The 18,943-nt window shown below is 42.0% G+C and overlaps 1 protein-coding gene across 6 annotated transcripts in view; it reads left to right on the top strand.

Annotated features, from left to right (window-relative positions):
- MACROD2 (mono-ADP ribosylhydrolase 2) overlaps positions 1-18,943 on the top strand; it is a 987,387-nt gene that overhangs the window by 566,499 nt on the left and 401,945 nt on the right. For all 6 annotated transcript variants that reach the window (XM_083431708.1, XM_083431705.1, XM_083431709.1 and 3 more), the window contains exon 7: positions 3,664-3,694. In XM_083431708.1, coding sequence (XP_083287834.1) covers positions 3,664-3,694 — 31 coding nt within the window. The remainder of the gene's footprint in view (positions 1-3,663; positions 3,695-18,943) is intronic.

Below are 18,943 nucleotides of genomic sequence, written 5' to 3'. Positions count from 1 at the left end.
CCATATTTTCAAGGCTGCTGATCCCTTATTTTCAAATCTGAAAGTTGACAGCTATGCTCTGAAGAGACAATGCAGCATGGGGATAAAGGCACCGTTGAACCAAACTACACATTACATTAACCACTTGTGGTGGAGGAGATAACTGTCCCCCCATGCCTCAGTCTCAACAACCCTGTTTTATTATCGTGGGAGGAAAGCCGGTATTGACACTATAAAAACAACCAACACCCCGAAATCTATACAGTGCTGGTGCAGAGGTACAGTTAAAACATTTCCTTTGGCCTTTTGCTTTCTCCTCTCCTCTTTTCCCCCTTCTGTCCCACCAATTCTTGCTCTCCCTGAAGCCTGGCACCAATACAATTCTCAATGCCAGTGTGCAGGGCTATTTCCCTGTTAACAGGCTTTCCCCATCCAGTTCTCTAAGCCTGTTTGTTCAAATGATATTTGCTCTATGACTTCTTGATAGGTCTTTTGTTGTTGCATTGTTTTTCTTCTTGATGTTGGCAGCCACCTCGGTTGGAGAGCTGAAGCAATTCAATATTTTTTTTTTTTTTTTAAGTGAAAAATAAATAAATAAACCTCTCAATTCTCTGCATATTTTACTACCATTCTTTGACACCCAGTGATATTTGAAATGGAAACATCAGCTTGTGTGTGTATTTTGTGTGTGTGTTTTGCTTTTAAAAAAAGAAAAATCCAATGAAGTCAATTCAGCAACTGCTTTGATGTATTTCATAATATTCAACTTAAACGTAACTTCTGGCACTTCAAGCCGATTGCCCTGTCCTCCAGAGCAGCTGAACCATTTTTCTCCATTTCCTATAATGACAGCCTTTTACTTTTTAGAAAATTGTTACCATATTGTCCCTTAATTTGTTTTCTAGGAATAAGAATACCTTGTTCCTTCAACTTTATCTCACTGTCATGCTTCCTGTACTGTATTCACCATTGCAATTGCACTGTGTTCGTTTCCTGTTGTTCTGAAAATATAGCGCCCAATAGAATCTGAAATTCCACAGTTTTTGTAACGTGGTTCAAGCAAAATATTACTTGCCTTCAGATTGTTGAACTTCAATCTGTATAGTCTCTAATCTTTTTCTGTGCAAAGAATTCCTTTATTTGATACTTTGTTTTACTGCCTCTAGAACATTTCTTCTTTGAGAAATATGAATATGCTGTGCTGCGAGGAGCTTGCTATATGTATCTTTCAGTTGTGCCCTCTGTAGTTTTGTACTTTCCACTTCCTACGCCTAAATAATTTATATCAGAGTAGATCCCTCCAGAAATCTGCTTCATGATATGTCATATCCCCCCCCCCCATTTTGTTAATAAATGGAATCTGTGACAAAACATTGCAATGTGGAGTGCTCCTTTTCATAATGCCAGCCAGCCATGTCTTCATCCGAGATATTCCATTAATTTCCACTCCACTTTCCCCAGTTTTCTCTTTCCTCCCACCATCAGTCATGTACTCCATGGCAACCGAACATGCTCAGTCTCCTTAGTTTTTTAATGGGGTTTTTTGTATCATTCTTCCAAACTCAGGGTTTCCTGCATGCCTCCATCTGGTGTATAGCTGGTGTCATTTTAGCTACATAAGAACACACACTTGGAGAATGAGTGTGTCATGAATATTAAGGACAGTTGCTCTCAGTGAGACCTCCTTTATTCTACTGTTTGAGTTGGTTGGCATCTGTCTGTCTTGGGAGACGATGAAGAAGTGCACCTTTGGGGGATGAGGTCAAGCTGTTGGAAGGTCACAGCGCCTGCTGTGGCTGTAGAGACTGATACAGGAGATACATGTTTTGCTGAAGTATAGTTAATGCAGCTGGAGGGGATTTGGGTTTTTTTGGGGGGAGTGAGAATCAGTTTGCAAAAACAAAGATGATTGTTGTGCTAATGCATACTTAAGGTATCCATTAGCACAACATTTCATGTTTATGCGTTTGCAGCAAGGTCAGATGTGAAGAGGAGTTCAGAGTCCTGCCTTGTCCAATCCGGAGTTTCGCTGGTGAGATAGGAGCAAAGCTTTGGCCTAATGTGGAAGACCTGCAGATACCTGCAAGACAGTTTGGATAATGAGAATAATGCTATAAGTCAAATGCAGCTCTGTACAATGTGCTTCTGAAGGGTCCTGAAAATCCTTTCGTGGCTATGTTTTGTCAGCAAAATGTTGTACAGTCGTATCTTGGTTTTCGAACAGCTTAGTTCTCAAACATTTCAGTGTTCCAGTTTGCGAACTATTTTCGGAAGCCGACTTCTGCGGCTTGCGATTGGCTGCAGGAGCTTCCTGCAGCCAATCAGAAGCTGCGCTTTGGTTTCCAAACGTTTGGAAGTTGAATGGACTTCTGGGGCGAATTCCATTCGACTTCCAAGGTACAACTGTAGTGATTTTATAAACAATCCAGAAGCATTAAGATATTGTGCCAGGGACCTTTAAGGGCTCCAGTTCCTTCAATGCCTTAAAACAAACTCAGGAGCTTAAACAGAACAATGTTGCTGCAGTTCCCATAGATCCCAGCACTGGGAGTTTAGCATAGGACTGGGAACTTTTTGGCCTCTCTTATCGCATGGAAGAGCCTAGTGTGCGTGGTTTCCCCCTTTTTGAGCTTCCTTCCACCCAATGTTTGAAGGTCTGGAGGAGGAATTGATCAGGACAGTCACACTATGGATGGCACCAGCATGCATTCAACCCCCCAACAAGTTATATGACTGCTGTATTAGGAGAAGGAAGAGCAGAGTCCAAACTCCTCAGCTTCTCTTATGAGACTTTCCCAAGAAACATTTTCCAAAGTCAATATATATACAGTGGTGCCTCGCAAGACGAAATTAATTCGTTCCGCGAGTCTAGTGGTTTTTTCGTCTTGCGAAGCAACCCTATTAGCGGATTAGCGCTATTAGCGGTTTAGCGGCTATTAGCGGCTATTAAAGGCTTAAGGGATTAGCGGATTAGCTGCTAAAAGGCTATTAGTGGTTTAGCGGCTTAGAAAAAGGGGGTAGGGAGCGAAAAAAAATCTCAAGACTCGCAAGACATTTTCGTCTTGCAAAGCAAGCCCATAGGGAAATTCGTTCTGCGAAGTGCATTGAAAAACGGAAAACCCTTTCGTCTAGCGGGTTTTCCATCTTGCGAGGCAGTCGTCTTGCGGGGTACCACTGTATCTGCTTTGTTATCTATTAAATGTATTACCCTATCAAAGAAAGAGAGTACTTTGTTCTGAACAAATCTATGCTGTCTTCAGGTGGTCATTCCAGTTTCCTCTAGATGCTTGCAGATTAATCACATTGTAATTGTTCTAATAGCGTCTACATTATGTAGTCACTTTTATTGTTGTTGCTGTTGTTGTTTTTTTAAAAAATCCTGGGTCCTCCCTCTTTTCACATTTGGCAAGGCACTATATGTTTAGCGTTCTCCAAAGTGCTGCAGGACCTTATCTGTTCTCCATTGAGTTCACAAAGAAAATTGTGAGCAGCTATCTGATCTCCTGAACTAGTTCTCTTAACACTCTGGAGGGCATTTCATCAGGCCCTGCCAACGTAGAGGTAGGGATTTCTTTACACGAGGCAGTTTGTGGTTTCCTCATACTAAATGATTCTGTGTAATAAGTGATTCTGAGGCAAAAATAAAATAAAATTCTAATTTACATCTTGGTTTTTGTCTTGCAGGCGTTCCCGTGTATTTCTACAGGAATTTATGGTATGTAAAACCCATTATAAAGTTTCTATTCAAGCTATATTTCTTCATGACAAATAGTCGACTTTGGTTTTAACAAGGGTGTTTTGTTTTGTTTTTGGCTTTGCTGGAGCGTGTTCTAGTAGATGTTGCATGGGTTTTACATATTCAGTATTATTAACAATGTGTTCTACAATGCCTAGTGGGCTGTGTTGTGCTATCAAATTACAGGCTATGGCCCAAGGACCCGACAGAGAATTGATCTGGGTTTGCAAACAGCTACGCAGCTTAATATTACATGAATAAGAGAGTTTGATTGGCTTCCATAGAAATGCCATTCCCACGGTGGGTGCAGGGCTGAAGATAACAGATGCTGCAGGGTTCTGTGTAAATGATGTATTGGAAGTAGTGTTATAGTATTGTGGGAATAGAGCCTTGTGTGGTACTGTGGGCCATGACTCGTGTTTTGCATACAATTCCTTGTCTCTCCACCTATTAGGATAACAGACAGCAGGGCTAGGAAAGACCTCTGCTTGAGACCTTAGAGAGCCACTGCCAGCCAGTTGAGGCATCATGTGTTCATATTGGGCCAATCACTGCCTCCCAGCCTAACCTACCTCACACAGTTGTTGTGGAGATTAAATGAGAAAGGTGAGAACCATGTTCATCACCTTGATCTCCTTGGAGAAATGCAGCAAACAAACAAACAAATGTTTTCTCAGGATGTAGACAAGATGGAGACAGTAGCCAGGTTTCTGCAACACACAATGAGAATTTGTGAATGCTATACAACACTAACTCAAGTGCTAAATGCAGGGTTTATGGTAGGGTTTTTTTGGTGTGTGGTTTTATTTGTATTGATCCCTACTGGAGTCTAGTATGTATGCCAATAAAAGTTTGAGAATCTATGAGAATCTAAACAAATAAATATTGGAATTCTTAGACCATAGACTGGCAGAAATTGTTATGTTTCCACAAGCTGGGTGCTGGGTGCTTTGGAAGAGTGAATATTGACCAGTCAGAACTGACAAGGGCTAAAAGCTTGTGTCAGGTATACACAGTGCTTTTTTCTAGGGGGGGAGGGGACACAGGAGTATGCATACCCCTAAACATTTTTTGAATCTAAGTTTGGCCTCACTGAGGGGCAACATTTCAATATGAGTAGGAAAATGAGAGTACCCCTAAAAATCTTTTTAGAAAAAAAAGCACTGGGTATTCATGTGATAAACAATGAAATGCAAGTGTTGTAGTTGCTATGAATTTCCACAGACACATAGTGTCTTATATTCAGAGGGAGTTTTGATGGTGAGCTGCACAAGAATTCAGGCATTTCTCAGTTGAATTAATTAAATATTTTCTCATCTAGTATCAAACCTGAGTTGCTTTCTCCTCTTTTTGCTTCTGATCATATCTGTATTGCCTGAATATAACTGTGGTTTGCAGACATAACTGATTTTTTTATCTTCCAATCTAGATCCTGAGAAGATTATTTATAATTGGAGGTGGCTAATGATATAAAACACAGCAGTGTTTTCTGTCATGATGCATATTTTTGTCATTATCATAGGAAAGCAGGACAGCCATGATTCATGGAATCTGTTGTGAAGTGAAATGCAAAGAAAATTGCAGGTTGTTTTTGTGACAGCCAAATTTAACAGAAAAGAAAATGTGCCAGAAATGAAGTATATTTTCTGGTTGATCATAGATGTGGTTTAATGCTATTCTGAGCTGCATCAACAGATCTTGATCTTGTCCTGATCAAGAGAAGTAATAGTACCACTTTATTCTGCCTTGGTCAGACCTCAACTGGAGTATGGTGTCCAGTTCTGGGCTGGCATCACAGTTTAAGAAGGCTATCGACAAGCTAGAATGTGTGCAGAGGAGAATGACCAAGGTAATCAAGGGTAGGACCCAAAACAATGGATTCTAATGATAAGAAAGGAGATTCCAACTAAACATCAGGGAGAACTTTCTGACAGTAAGAGCTGATCAACAACAGAACAGGCTCCCACAGAAAGTGGTGGATTCTCCTTCCTTGGAGGTTTTTAAGCAGAGGTTGGATCTGTCATGGATGCTTTACCTGAGATTCTTGCGTTGTAGGGTTAAATGACCCTTAGGGTCCCTTCCATCTCGAAAATTCTATTATTCTATGCAGATTCAGATCTGAGTGCCTTTTTCATAGCCTGTCCACCTGTAACGGGCACTATCTGGCAGTTTGCCTTAGAATAGCTAGGAATTATCTGAGATCATCTGCAGAGAAATGGAGTCACTCCCAATGGCTTGGAAAATGTATGTGCATATCTCCATCTCTCCTCCTGTCCCCCGCCAGTTCCCAGCTCCAATGCATCTTTTTCCTTGTGTTGGAATACAAAGCACAAGGAAGAAGAGTAAGGATTGTCCCCTCTAGCCTTGTTCCTGGCCTCCATGTGTTTACTAGACCTTGTGAACTAACTGTAGTGTATTCACACTGTACACACATAGGCTGTGTTCACACATCATGGTAAAGCAAACTATGCCTTATCAGGACTACGTGGATAGTAGTCTTTGCTCCTCCCTGGTCCTTTTAGCTCAGTACAGTATGACAGCTAAACCAAGGTTTGGCTTAGGGTGTCATCCAAATCCGGGATTGTGGTTAAACTTCCTTCCCCTTGTCTGTAGCCAAGAACAAACTTGCACAATGGGAACATGTGTACAGATAGAGGCAACAGGCACACAGTTTGTGCAGTCACAGGGTCTGTTCATAAGGTCATGATGGATGCCATTTTGCATAAAGAACAGTATGGTGTCCATATGAGAAACCAGTTCAAAGAGTTTCTATGGAATAGTCATTACAAAATGATTAAAATATTGACTGGTTTTTTTTGAAGTAAATAGAGCAGCTGCTGCTTGGAGTCCATTAGGATATTCAAAGTATTTCAGCAGTCTAATTAGCTACTCTGTCTAAGAATTTGTCATATACATTATTTAACAGAGATCTTATTTTAAATGGCATGCTACCCATGTTCAAACTGTTCCTTCAGTCCATTTCTCTCTGGAATACATTCTACATGCTTAGAAATTATTACCAGGGTGTCCATTGATTAACACTCAGCCATCTAAAATTAGCATTAATAGGATATATTTAGCAGACGTACTGACTCCAGAAGGAGGATTAAAGGTATTAAGCTCAGTGCCTTGATGGGCACTGCCCTCTTGTTCTTGCTGTCTTGTATTATGAAATGTACATGTGCTGTAAATTTGTGATGTCCACTCGACAAATAGATCTATTGTTTCACCGTAATTTGAGACTAAATCTCAAAATCCACAGTACTACATTTTATCTTTTCTACTTTGTGTGGCCGTTCTGGTTAATGCTGCACCAATATATATATATATATATATATGCAGGTTTTGGTGTCCTCGGGTGTCTTCCCGTGTAAAAGTTGGGGTGTCTAGGCGACGTTTCGACGAGGTCTCACTCGTCATCTTCAGGCTGGTGCTTTCGGCTTCTTGTTACTGGAACAGAGCAGGATCTCAGTGTTTGAGTTCCTATAAATACTGTTGAGGAGGTGTGGTGTATAGCCTCCAATGTTCTGGGCAGAGAGGAGGTTCCCAGGCTAGTGTGCCTTTTCTTCTTTTGTTCCTTAATTACTTGAGGGATATCTTGAGTGATTTCTTGAGTGATTTCCTGAATCCCACTTAGGTGGGTCATTAGGTGTGGATTAGTTGCTAAAGCCTTCGTGTCTTGAACTCTTGAACTTTGTGAAGAGTTTTTCTGAGAAGATGGCTGTACTGCACTTGGTTGTGCTCTGGCTTGGCTTCGTGTATAGGGGCGAGCTGTGGTTTTGTGGCCTGTGCCAGCCAGATCTGTGTAGGGATTGCAGGGGGGTGCAGCATCCGGAGGTGCCACCCTGGTTTGGCTACTGGATGGTGTCTGTAATTTATCTGTGGAGAGGGTCTGGGTTTGGGTCTGGTGTGGTTGATTGGTGATGGCGTTCTGTGTGCCTCTGGATCTGGTGTCAGATTTTGTGGGGAGGGCTAATTTCCAGATGTCTGGCAAGCGGGATGTGTCGTCACGCTTGTTCATGTTGTGAGGGTGTTTCTCTATCTCGATGGCTTCCATGATTATTCTCTTGTGGTGATGTTCCATGTTAAAGAGCAATTTGGAATCTGCAAAATTAATTTCGTGTCCTGTTTCTTTCATGTGTTGGAAAAGAGAGGAAGTTTTTTCTTCTTTTTTGACGGCATTCTTGTGTTCTGCGATCCGTGCATTTATTCGTCTGTTTGTTTGTCCAATGTACGTGGCTGGGCAGACTTTGCAGGGTATTTCATAGACCCCTTGGTTTTCCAACTGAATTTTATCTTTGGGGTTTCTGAGGACACATCCCGCTTGCCAGACATCTGGAAATTAGCCCTCCCCACAAAATCTGACACCAGATCCAGAGGCACACAGAACGCCATCACCAATCAACCACACCAGACCCAAACCCAGACCCTCTCCACAGATAAATTACAGACACCATCCAGTAGCCAAACCAGGGTGGCACCTCCGGATGCTGCACCCCCCTGCAATCCCTACACAGATCTGGCTGGCACAGGCCACAAAACCACAGCTCGCCCCTATACACGAAGCCAAGCCAGAGCACAACCAAGTGCAGTACAGCCATCTTCTCAGAAAAACTCTTCACAAAGTTCAAGAGTTCAAGACACGAAGGCTTTAGCAACTAATCCACACCTAATGACCCACCTAAGTGGGATTCAGGAAATCACTCAAGAAATCACTCAAGATATCCCTCAAGTAATTAAGGAACAAAAGAAGAAAAGGCACACTAGCCTGGGAACCTCCTCTCTGCCCAGAACATTGGAGGCTATACACCACACCTCCTCAACAGTATTTATAGGAACTCAAACACTGAGATCCTGCTCTGTTCCAGTAACAAGAAGCCGAAAGCACCAGCCTGAAGATGACGAGTGAGACCTCGTCGAAACGTCGCCTAGACACCCCAACTTTTACACGGGAAGACACCCGAGGACACCAAAACCTGCATTCCTGTACCCGTGAAAATCTACGAAAGCATATATATATATATATATATATATATATATATATCCCCCCCCCCGCACCGGGAGGTGGAAATGTTTATGAAGAAACATTACTTTCTGCATGTACAGTTTTATAAAAAGAAACTTTTTAAAGTATAGGAAGGAATTAAATGCTGTGCTAAGGCATTCATTCTATCAGGATAACCATTTCAGTTTGCCAGATGGATTACTCTGAGCTTCTGCTTAAGCATGCTGTTCTGGGGGTTCTGCCCACCCACCCTTGAGCCAATTTTTGGGTGTGTGGGAGAGGAGAGGAAGAAAGCTGCATTGTGCAAGCATAAGTCCTTGCACAGGCTTCTTCGTCAACCCATCAGGGATCTCATAGTGACCATTATAGCACCACATAGCCAATCAGATATTGCTGTGTGAGGATGTTACTGAGGTCAATGACACCTTGTTAACCTCTTTGAGCCATTTAGGCCTCACATGACAGTGCATATCTTGGACTCTTAGATCCAGTATCAATTCAGCAGGGAGGACTAGTCACCATCCGTCCAAACCTCACCAGGTTGTGGTCCATCCATGACAACAGGGTTATTGGACCCTGCCCCCACTACTTGACCACTACCAATGTAAAGGTAAAGGGACCCCTGACCATTAGGTCCAGTCGTGACTGACTCTGGGGTTGCAGCGCTCTTTATTGGCCGAGGGAGCCAGCGTACAGCTTCCAGGTCATGTAGCCAGCATGACTAAGCTGCTTCTGGCGAACCAGAGCAGCGCACGGAAACGCCGTTTACCTTCCCGCCGGAGCAGTACCTATTTATCTACTTGCATTTTGACGTGCTTTCGAACTGCTAGGTTGGCATGTGCAGGGACCGAGCAATGGGAGCTCACCCCGTCGTGGGGATTCGAACCGCCGACCTTCTGATCGGCAAGTCCTAGGCTCTGTGGTTTAACCCACAGCGCCACCCACGTCAAATACCATGTTAAGTATGCACTGGGCCCACAATGTACAGTCAATCTCATGGTTGTCAATGTGGCCATGATGTCTTGAGACGAACCACATAAGGAGGCCTTAGTGTGTTGGTTGAAGTTGTTTGGGGGCACTCCTACACCACTGCCAAAACTACCTCCACCAGTTCAGACAGGGAGGTTGTTGGGCAGTGAGGCCAGTGTTACGTCTCTCTGGTCGAACTCTAACTCTTGGCTCCAATGGAAGATTGCTGCAGGACTTTTTTATGTTAATATACCAAGACAGACAAAACAAGGCATCATTATTTTCCTTCTCTTCCTGTTCTAAAACTGGAAGAACCAGTGTGTCATCACGCTCGGTTATTTTGCTATCAGTATGCTAGATAGGAAAGCTGCTATATCACTGGATGAGTGCAACCAAAGAATGAGACTCCGCATGGCTCTCTCTAATGAATGGCTGATACTGTTCCCTAGCCAGGAACCAGATTGAGATGGTGCACTGTAGCTGCTTCTTCAACCTCCACGTCCATGGGTTTTGCTTGCGCTAATGACAGGGCATTTCAACCCTGGAAGCGGATTCTGACTTTATCTCTTCAGCACCTGTTTAATGTACTGTCTGCTATTGACTACTGTGAACCTTTCCCCCTTTCTTTTGTCTGGAGATGTAACATCCAAGAAAGCTAATGTATCAGCAGCAAATGAAATTCAGTGACAAGAGTGAAATGTGGCTTTTGCCACTCTTGAGTGAATTAATTTTGAAAGCCGGTATAGTCAATGGATAAACAATGAATGGAGGGTCTGGATTCAAGTCCGACCTTTCACACCATCTCACAGCATGGGAATCAATAGCCCCACAGGTTTGTCATGAGGGAGGAGGCATTCAAAATGGTAAAGTATCTTACTGATCAAAAGGGTTTGATACAATATGGGACTGGAAGATGGGACTTTTCTTTTAAAAAGAAAAGAAAGAAATTCAAAGAATCCGAAGAAAGTGCTTTTAAGATTCTTTTTGGTGGAAAAACTCCCACAAATGTGCATTTTCTTGCGGGATGCTTTTGTGTCCTCTTCATTTAACTCCTCACAATTTTTTTACAGTCTCCTGTCTATGTGCTTTCATTTCAGATTGTCCACAAATGAATTTCAGGATGTTCACTCTTCATTGTATTAATGAAGAAGGAAAATCATATGAGGAAGGCTAGGAATAATAATAATAATAATAATAATAATAATAATAATAATAATAATTTATTATTTATACCCCACCCATCTGACTGGGCTTCCCCAACCACTCTGGGCGGCTTCCAAAAAAACATTAAAATACTGTAATACATCAAACATTAAAAGCTTCCCTAAACAGGGCTGCCTTCAGATGTCTTCTGAAAGTCTGGTAGTTGTTGTTCCCTATGACATCTGGTGGGAATCATGGGAGAGGTCAAGAGCAGATACAGGGGGAGGGGCATACCTGGAAGAAAGGTTTCAGAAAATAGCATATGATCCAGTCTTCCCAGGGTGGTAGTTTCAATGGGAATATGTTTCAGGTATGAGGTTTACTGCGCATTGATAAGTGAGTGTAAAATGCGTCATGAAAACCCACATTCCCTTCTGCACAAGCTTCTATGCCAGTTGTGGGCAGGTCCAGGAGCCAAACCTCACTCAGCCCTTTTTATCCTCCAGCCAGGATAAAAGCATGAGCAGAGCTCAATAACACATTACAGGCAGGCAAAAACACTCAAGGAGAGTGTATAGCAGGGCGGAGAAGGAAGTGTGGCTGGACGCAGTCCCAATTGCCAAATAGAGAAGCCTAGAGGGCTGCATGTGGCCCCCGCATGTGAGGAGGTTCCTCATCTCTGATGTACAAAGTTGGATGCAGACCTGAATGGATAATGGGCTTGTCTCTGGAATAGACTTCCTGACAGTGTTTCACAAACTGCAACCCTGAAGTGCATCTCATTCGGGTGCTCTCTTTTGGGTAAAGGCTGACAAGCTCCAGACTGAACAACCATTTTCACTTCTGTGGACGTTCACTTTCTGCAGATTTAATGTCTTCTTTCTTCTTTGGCAATCACTTGTAGCCGAGTAAAATTGTCTACCATAAACAAGGTTTTAACCGTGGGTCCGTAAGCGACTGTGGAGGCCAGTTCTGGATCCACACGTCCTTCCACAGTGGGGACATGGGTTTCCGGGCGGGAGTTGATCACGGCGAGGGTTTGCCAAGCGTTTCTTCCTCTTAGCACGTTTCTCCCTTTCGTCCTGAGTTTGAGGGTCTTCAAAGCCCATGATACCTTTGGTAAAGGCTGTTCTCCAATTGGAGCGCTCACAGGCCAGTGTTTCCCAGTTATCGGACAAGACAACTGGGGCAAGACTGGGTTGGTGCCTTCAGAATTTTGTTCTGTTTCCAGCTGGAATTTAAGTGCATTTTTTACCAGCTGGGTAACAAAAAAAAATACACCTTTATTTGTATGCCTGCTTGCAAGATGGGCAATGTATGTCAACTATCCACTGGAGTTGTTAAGAGAGCAAAGAGAGAAAAGGTCACCTTAATCACCTTTTCTGCTTCTTTGAAATACACTGAGGACTGGGGTTTGGCTCAATGAAAGCAAATGCAGTTTATTTCTAAGCTGTCACTGTTGTGGAATGGCACTGGTTTGAGGGGCACTCCGCAAGCAGACTAACTGTAATTGGCAATCCATTTCTTCATTTCCTTTGTACAACCAACCCTGACAAATTAATCGCAATCAAATGCTGGCTGCAGTAAGGGGCAACCTATGCAGCATGGAAGAAAAATGAGGTCTCTGGCTGGCCTGACAGCCTAATCTTTCAGTTCACCCCATTATAGTGAACAAGGGGACTTTGGTGTGCCTGTCACCAGTACCACCCATAAAGAAACTGTCCACTTCCAAACCTAAGGTTTAGCTGAGTTGATAAAGGGTATTGAATGCTAGTTCACTACCTCGTTAATCAGCCTGTGGACTGAGGATCCAATGTATTAGGATCCTGATGAGGAAGCAGCACTGTGAACTGGCTTCACAAGATCGAGGAGGATAATATCAACTAAATGAAACAACGAAGACCGATTTCACACTGGATTTCATGTTATTGGTTATTGGTTTTGGAGAGGGCCAGAAATCTTATTAACTGTCATAGTTAACCAAGGTTTTAGTTAAGGCAATTGTTTATCAAACTCGTCTTTTGATCAGGGAATTGTTAATCATGGAATAAATATTTCACTTCTTTTGAACAATATGTTTTAAACACTAGGTAAATGTTTCAAATGGAAAGTAAGGAAAGCCGGCTGTTTATTCAGTATTTAGTTTCCTTCCTAGGCAAAGGGCTCAGGGAGTGATGCACAATCTCTTTCTCTCTCATTTATCCTCACCTGCTGAGGAAAGAGAGTGGAGAGATAGTAACTTACTTTGGCTCCCTGGCTGATATCTGTTGTGTATATTGTATCTGTACTGGAATATAAAGTGTACAAAGAGGAGCTGCCCTAAGTTAGAAATAATTCAAATTGTTCAAAACAGCAGGTAACACTCTTAGGACATAGGATATTGTAATGTTATTTCACATCAGACGTCACTGAATATGAAAAACTAGCTAAGCCAGTGCTGTAGAAAGGTGTTTAAAAATAATAATTTAAAAAATCATAGCCTTCTCCTTCATTTCTTTATGGAGCATTCAAGCATCCCCTTGCAGTCACAGGAGAGCTATACCACATGCTTCTTCTGAAAATTTGAGTAAGCTTTGGCAAAGTGCAGGGCAAATTTCAATTGATCAAATGTGACAATTGGATCACATTGTAAGGTAAAGAAAAAGGACCCCTGGATGGTTAAATCTAGTCAAAGGTGACTGTGGGGTGCAGCGCTCATCTCGCTTTCAGGCCGAGAGAGCCAGCGTTTGTCCACAGACAGCTTTCTGGGTCATGTGACCATTCTGGCGCAATGAAACACTGTGACGGAAACCAGAGTGCATGGAAACGCCGTTTACCTTCCCATCGCAGTGGTACCTATTTATCTACCTGCACTGGTGTGTTTTTGAACTGCTAGGTTGGCAGGAACTGGGACAGAGCAACAGCAGCTCACCCCGTCATGTGGATTCAAACCACCAACCTTCTGATCAGCAAGCCCAAGAGGCTCAGTGGTTTAGACCACAGTGCCAACCCCTCCCTTACCGTTACCATGTCACATTGGTAGGCCCTCCGGGACCTTGTAGAGTTTTACTCCTTGGACCCCTGAGGTCACTGGTAGGATGATTAGAATGTGAATTGGTTCCTCCAGCATTACAATAGTTACATACATCTGTGCCACCTGCTGTATCTTTTGTTAACCTCAAAGCAACAGGACTCTAGGATTATGAAATGGGATTATTTACTCCAGTCTGGAAATAATAGCCCATGTTTATTGAGTCCTCACTCTTCTTATTTTTCATTTTCCACCCATAACACCCACTCTAAGCCCTGTATTCCATGTTATTAGTAACAAGTATACCATCATTAACACAACAATGGGATAAGAATATGTTGTAAACTGAGATTTTGTATTTAGGATCATGCCAAAACAGTATTGAGGAATTACTTAGCAAGAAGCCTTTAGAACATGTAAAATATTTTGAGAGACTTAACAGCATAATCCTATGAAAGCCTATTCAAAAATAAGTATGACTGAATTCTGTGAATTTCTTCCCATTTAAACATGTATAGGACTGTGCCTGCAAATACTGCCCTACCAATAAAAATAAACGAATTAAGTCAGACACCTGTAGGGTCAGGAGGCCAGTTCTTTCAACCTCTCAGGCCGGCAGTATTGAATTGCTGCATCAGATTAATTGAAACAACACCTTGCATGTTCATTTAGTCAGCATAACATTATCCGCTTAGCAGGGAGACCAGAAGGCATTTAGCATCACCCTCCCCTCTCTGAATTGTCTTCATTCTAGCTGGCCACCGTAAGAAAATTATGTAACATTGAACAAGTTGTTTGTTTTCTTTTTCCCTCCTTACCACTTTTTCCTTTTGTGCTGTGCCTGTTAAACTGTAATCCCGTTTTTGTTTTAATCTCTGTACAATGCTTAGCAAAATGCAGACACTTAGTTGATCATTGTCACTATTAATGTCAATTGTAAATAAATAACTCCTGCTAACCGAAGACACTTGAAACAATATTGTCCCCTAGTTATTGTTGTTTTAATGAACAAAAATGATCTCAGACCTATTTTTTGGAAATTAAACTGCTGTAGAAAGATGGAGCTATAGACAGATTGTTAGACTGATGAAGACTGACAGTTTGGTTTAACATTATAACGAGGAGAAAATTAACAGTTTATCCCTATTACAATGAAAGCCTCCTAAAAATTAATGCTCCTGGCTTGGATCCCGAGAGCTTAGGAATAGTACTGTGCTCCCAATGCTGGCAGGTGGAAGGAGTTGATTTTCATCATTCTCACTGCCCCTGTATCCCCACCCCAATATTCTCCAGAGGTCTGAGAGGCGTGCTCACAAGCCCCCATACCCCAAACAGCATGGTAAGTGGCATTCAGTGGCTTTGAGAGGAAGAGGGGATCAGTGAAAAATCACATTTCTCTCTTCTACTGTCACAATCTTCTCCTGGATCAAAAGTCACTTCACAAACGGGGGTAAAAATCAGGATCCAAGCCTCTTGAGAAGCACACAGAGAAAATACAAATCCTATACAGAACATAGGAGCAGCTATGTCCGGACTTGGAAGAAACACATTTGCAGTTTGGTCATAGGAATTTGAAGTTAGGAAGGAGAGACTTGCTCTCTCCAAAACAGCTATGTGCCCGTTGGACCTCTACATGTGAGGTTAGTTTAGCTCCTTTCATAGAGTCAAATAACCCAAATCAACCACTATTAATTGTTGTTTCACTATCCTTTTAAACATGAGGAAATCCACTGCCTCAGACTGCCATAAACTGCTTTATATTTATATCTACTGTTTTACGTAGATGTTCAATATTTTTGTGTCTGAAAGGATGAGAGGATCACAAGCAATCCCAGTCTGCTTAGCTGACCAATTATCCCATGATTCATGTTGTACCAGCTTTCTGTACATCTGAAAACACAGTTAAGGCTGAAATTAAACAGGCTGCTTATTTACCAGTTTTTTTCAGGATCCCAGCTAAGCTTGTAGAAAATCTCACTGCTATAAAATTGGATTACTTGTGTGTTAAACCTGTATAGCAATGATCTAAATTTAGTCCAGGAATTGCACGGATTTCTATTTAGGAGTAAATTTCAGTACCCCTTATCCAGTGGTAGTGGCAGTGCATTAGGTCAGGTTAGCTGCAGCTGAAATAATTTTTTATCTATCTTTCCCTATTCCTTTAAGCTACGTTTGTACTTGCATGTTTTCATCTTCAAGGTAAATAGCAACTTCAGGGAGCTTTTTAGATTGGAAAAACAGTACAAAGGACTGATCTTTCCTCCCCTAGAGAAGTGGCCCTGCCCCAGTTTAACAATTGTTTTTTAAACTTTATGAAACCTTCAGTCCCAAAGATACATTATTTAGTCAAAAATATATTGTGTTGATCCCAGTTCAAACCTCGAGCTATGTTATAAAGCCCAAACTCCTTTCAGATTTCTGGATTAGATTGGATTGACCACACTGTGTTGTGTATCAAAAGCATCAAAATTGCTATCGGTGTCAGCCCTGCTAAGAGTACATATCAGTGCAAATTGGATCTATCAGAGTAATTGGCCAATATAAGGCATAAGCTTAGACAATGAGTCATAATAGCTTTTCATTTGATACACTTTAATAGCCTCAAAACATTAATCATTTTCTTATGTCTTTTAATTACCATAAAGTAGTTATGCTTAACATCTGTAATAGGCTCTGTACATTATACTGCTGTGCTTTTTAAACCATGCTTTTTATGGAAAGTTGTAAATATAATATAAGAGCCCATTATGGGTCCTCAGCCACTTTAACCTGCTGCCGTTATCAGGACAAGTAAAGCACAACAAGATTTTTCTGACCATATTTTTAATGTGTCAGCTATTCCCCTTTATTTCTGCCTTATTGGCAGTTAGCAAAGCAGCAGGTTGGTTTCTAAATCTTAAACTTTCTTCATTAAAGAAATACTATTTTCTGTCCAGTTTAGAGAAATGCATTATGGTTTCGTGGAGAAGTAAAAAAACGGGAATAGTGATTTTCAAATCTGTTCAAGTGGCTTCTGGAGACTTTGGAAAATCCCAAGGATTGTGTGTTTGTGTGTGTGTTTATTTTGTTATGGTGCATTTGTTATGGTGTATTCCTGTGACACCAACAAGTAGTTATTCTTAAACATATTATTGCAAATAAAGCCAGATGGAAATAGAGTGGAACTTACTCTCAAGTGAAGTGTTATGGTCATGGTCCAGTATACCTGAAGGAGCATCTCCACCCCCATCGTTCTGCCAGGACACTAAGGTCCAGCTCTGAGGGCCTTCTGGCGGTTCCCTCACTGTGAGAAATGAGGTTGCAGGCAACCAGGCAGAGGGCCTTCTCGGTAGTGGCACCCACCATGTGGAACGCCCTCCCACCAGATGTCAAAGAGGAGAACTACCAGACTTTTAGAAGACATCTGAAAGCAGCCCAGTTTAGGGAAGCTTTTAATGTTTAACAGACCACTGTATTTTAATATTTTGTTGGAAGCCGCCCAGAGTGGCTGGGGTCTAAATAATAAATTATTATTATTATTATTACTAACTTTTACTCAGAGTAGACTTCTTCATCCTCTGTGCAAGTGATAACGGCCTTTGGTGTGGACTTGGCATATCTGTGTGGATGGATGTTTTAATCTGTTTTTAGCTTATCACTGATTTTATCATTTTTATGCTTTTTGTGAACTGTTTTGAGGTGGGGGTTTTTCCAGTCAAGGGGTATATAATTTTAATGAAATAAATAAATGGTCCCTTGGTGAAGAATTTGAAAATGGAATAGTGGCAGCGGTTATGGCCCCATATTTTGCTTCCCACCATGGCAGTGGCAGCGTCACCTTTAGAAATGTTTGGCAGCTACCGTGCCTGGAGATGACAAGTGAAGTCAAGGCCAAGCCTTAGCCTCCCTCTGCCTAAGCTGTTGCTTCGCACATGGGCCATAACCGTAGCTTAGAATCTGAGAGCAAGCCTTAGTTTGTGGCGCTTCAGCTTATCTTTATACAGTACCTCCCTGCCTCAGTGCAATAAGTTCCTAGTTAGTATTCCCACACATCAGCTGCAGAGATTCTTCCTAAGCAAAGTTGTCAGCAATAATAAAGGTAATGAGTGTGGCTATTGGCAGCATTTCTCTGTCAACTGTAATGAAGATTCTTTGTTTGTGGAATCATTTACCAAACAAGATATCTCAGGCCCTGATTAATGCTTTGTCACTCTCCCTGAATATACGGAGCAGCAACAAAAATAGTTGCCACATTTTGGAGGTTTGGTTATTGATTATCATTGTTCTGTTATGGTCCCAAGGAGGAGCTCATGGGGCAAGGCAGCAAGGTAGGTTGTTTGTTGTGGCGGCACCAAGGACAGCTACTAGTGAGCAACCTGCTGCAAGTAGAGCTGGAGGTGAACTGAGACCTTTTTTGAGCCTTTGCCTTGTTCTGTGTTGCTTTTCTGGAGAATGGGTCAGCCCTCTGACCTGAAGGCTAATGCTGCTGCTTCCCTCCATTGCCACCTCATTGCATTGTGGACTGGTGAAAGTCCTAGCTCTGGTTACATAGCATCCACTGCTTTGAGATCCAGTTCAATGGGCTTCTGCCTGCCAGCCTTATGTTCATTGGAGCCCTGTTGCCAGACTCTGAGCCTTTGGGGCCAATGGCTGTACCCTCTGATTCCATGTCTTGGTCATTGCTAGACTCTGGGATCATTGCACTTACTCTCTTTGCTGGCAAACTCATGGTATGTGTCGTTATCATCTGGATATCATTTTATCAACTTGTAGGTAGATTAGATGAAATAATGTCACTCCATATTATATGTATTCTTTTAAATCTTCAGGACTGATTTATGATACTATCACTAAGGGCAGTCAGAGTTCAGGTTGCGTAATTTCAGATGTGTTAGAGAACCTTATGCATTCTTAAAATACCTTCAGGGCATGTTCCTCATATCTGATATTCATACATCACATCAACTGGGATTATGTACTCTCCTCATTTTCATGCAGTAGCAACTTCTGCCCCTGTTGTATTTTAAAAGGAAATTATCTTCATACTGGTGTCTGCTGGAAGGACCAGTATAAACCAGTCCAAGCTGTTGAATGAGAACCCATTCCTGTTATGGAATAACTA

This window comes from Podarcis tiliguerta, assembly GCF_965153285.1.
Source record: "Podarcis tiliguerta genome assembly, chromosome: 3".
In the NCBI taxonomy this organism is placed as follows: domain Eukaryota; kingdom Metazoa; phylum Chordata; class Lepidosauria; order Squamata; family Lacertidae; genus Podarcis; species Podarcis tiliguerta.
Note: the sequence above shows the minus strand (reverse complement) of the source record. Positions and strands in the feature narration are given on the sequence as shown.